At 28.4% G+C, this 2,826-nt stretch overlaps 1 protein-coding gene across 1 annotated transcript; it reads right to left on the bottom strand.

The window, feature by feature from the left end:
• Window positions 1–469: 469 nt before the first annotated feature.
• On the bottom strand, window positions 470–934 carry LOC149169464 (putative B3 domain-containing protein At3g28853). The gene has a single exon (XM_089425204.1). It carries the CDS (start codon window positions 932–934, stop codon window positions 470–472), a length of 465 nt encoding a protein of 154 aa, XP_089281330.1.
• Window positions 935–2,826: the final 1,892 nt, after the last annotated feature.

Here is a 2,826-nt window from a genome sequence, read left to right as displayed (position 1 = left end):
ATAAAGAGAAATTAATACACATTTTACTAAATCATGGTGAGACATAACACACCAATAAGAAAATAAAATATAACAAACTAATAAAAACAATAGTTTGACGTGTTTCATTAAATTATATGAAAAAACTATAATATAAGCGACTAAAACGGCGAAGTTAATAAGAATCCATAGACTTCTAGATAAAGATAAATTAATAAACAGCTTACTAAATAGCAGAGTAGTTCAGAGCGAAAGTGAACGATAAAAAGCCGAAATGAAGCAAGAAACCCTTCCAAAAGTAGACATTCCAAAAGTAGACACTCAAATCCAATCGAACCAGTCAACTAGCACCAGATCTGGAACAGAGAGAAAGTGAATACTGGAACCCAAAAATATAACAAACCATCCAAAAAAATAACAACCCATCTAAAAAAATGTATTTTCAACACCACAGCATTGTTACCCACAGACAAAAATCAGTAAAGAGAATTCACGAATTTAAAGACCGATTCACAATATCTGCGTGGTGCCTGGTAGTGATACAGAATCGGCCATGACTCTGGTCCCACCAAAATCTGACAACGTCATTGTATCGAAGTTGTCTCCGCCTCAAAAAATCGATCCAGCCACTGGTGAGTGCATAAAGTTCACCCTTCCTTCTCCACTTGAAGATGAAAGTGTGATCCACTCCATCCTCAATGTTATGTATGCGCAGCTCCAACCTTGATTCACGCCTCAGCCTTACTTTCTGCTCGTTTCTGAAGTGTGGTATCATATATCTCTCCACGGATAACTTGGGAAGCACAAGCCTACACTGTTGTTGATTGACATCCGACTCTGTTAATTGCTTCTCAAATAATAACATAAAATCGCTACTCTGGCTTATACCCACCAATGTATTTGCCGCGTCAACCATGCTTGTATCTTGTGTTTGGGGCATATTATTGTTCTCCATAGCGCTAAGTTCTTGCTTGAAACAAGAAATATCGCAATCCCAGGTCACCGAATGGTACAGACTTCGAAATATTCGCAAACTCAGCGCAAACAATGAATGAACTAAAACTTCAAACAAGTCGTTGTTTTATAGGCTAGATATTCGATTTATTTATCCGTAAAGTTCATATTTGCACGGACAAAGTACTTTGCTGTTTTAACGGAATTTTCTAATTATTTTATATTTAAAATTTTTATGTGAAATCTTTCAAAATATTCGCAAATTCACATCAAATAACGAATGAATTAAAAATTCAAATAATTCGTTGTTTTATAGGTTAAATATTCGATTAATTTATCCATAAAGCCCATGATTACAGGGACAAGGTACTTGCTTTTTAACAGAATTGTTTAATTATTTTATATTTTGAATTTTTTATTGAAATTTGGTAAGATTTTTCGATTTTCGAGTTTACATGTTTATTATTTACTTCGCTATAGGATAGGGTAGCACAAGATTCGGACCCAAGATCTCCGGTTGGGTGTAGGGTAGCACAAGCATCACCACTTGAGCTATCCCACACGAATTATATTTTGAATTTTTATTTGAAATTCCTTAAAATAATTTTTGGTGAAATTATAATATTTTGTTATTTAAATTAAATTTTTTAATGTAGAAATGAATTTACTTCATGGAAAACTTTTGTGACACTCAAATGGTGGCCGGTTTATAACTTGAATTTAGATTTGGATAAATTTAACCAAAAAATATAATTAAACCCAACAAGTTTAAGAGAAATTCTTCGGTGTCTTTGACGTAAATCACAAGATAAAAGTTAGTTAGAAAGTTATTAAAAATTATAATTTGTTATTTAAATTGGACTTAAAGTATATATATATATATATATATATATATATATATATATATATATATATATATATATATATATATATATATATATATATATACATACAAAGGTTAGTTAGAAAATTATTGGAATAATAAAATTGAAATATACATAAAAATAATAATATATAAAGTTTAAATTTTATTTAAACTTTATGGTAAACTTTATATATTATTATTTTTATATATATTTCAGTTTTATTATTCCAATAATTTTCTAACTAACATTTGTATATATATATATATATATATATATATATATATATATATATATATATATATACTTTAAGTCCCATTCAAATAACAAATTATAATTTTTAATAACTTTCTAACTAACCTTTAGCATTTTTTAAATTATTTTATATTGTTATATATTCACATAGTTTAACTAATTTCACTTAAATCTTGACTCTGGTCCTAAAGTCAAAATTAGCCGTTAGTCATGATAGCCTTTGGAGTCTCTGCTCACACTATTTAACATGCTAAGCTGGATCTGTTTCTTCAACTTGTCCTGACGACGATGAAGCACACTTGTTGGTTTGAAACGCCTCGACAAATGATTTATCTTGTGATTTACGCCGAAGAATTTCTCTTAAACTTGATATAGATCACAGAAGTCTCAGTTCAACAATTAAACCCAACAAACTATATATATATATATATATATATATATATATATATATATATATATATATAACACTAATTTAGTTAGATATTCATTTTTACTAGAAAATAACAATGGTAAATTAAATGAAAATTAATTTAAAATATATATTAAAAAATCAATATATTTCTAAATACATCTATTAACTAATACACATCTATTAACTAATACAAAGATGATTTATTTTCAAATATAGAGATAAACTAATGGGTTCTCGTATTTTTGTGTTGAGAGGATGGAGGTGGATTAGGGTATTGCCAAAAAAATATGCCTGAAAACCCTCCAAAACATAACATAATTAAACCCAACAAACTAATATACATACAACACATTTGGTAATTTA

Source organism: Pinus tabuliformis, chromosome 4_2, assembly GCF_031772625.1.
Source record: "Pinus tabuliformis cultivar Carrire ecotype Pingquan chromosome 4_2, CPIR1, whole genome shotgun sequence".
Lineage (NCBI taxonomy): Eukaryota > Viridiplantae > Streptophyta > Pinopsida > Pinales > Pinaceae > Pinus > Pinus tabuliformis.
This window is presented reverse-complemented; position numbering and strand designations above follow the sequence as displayed.

Excerpts from the sequence above, each read along its gene's own strand:
- LOC149169464 (XM_089425204.1), bottom strand. The coding sequence starts at position 934 with ATGGAGAACAATAATATGCCCCAAACACAAGATACAAGCATGGTTGAC.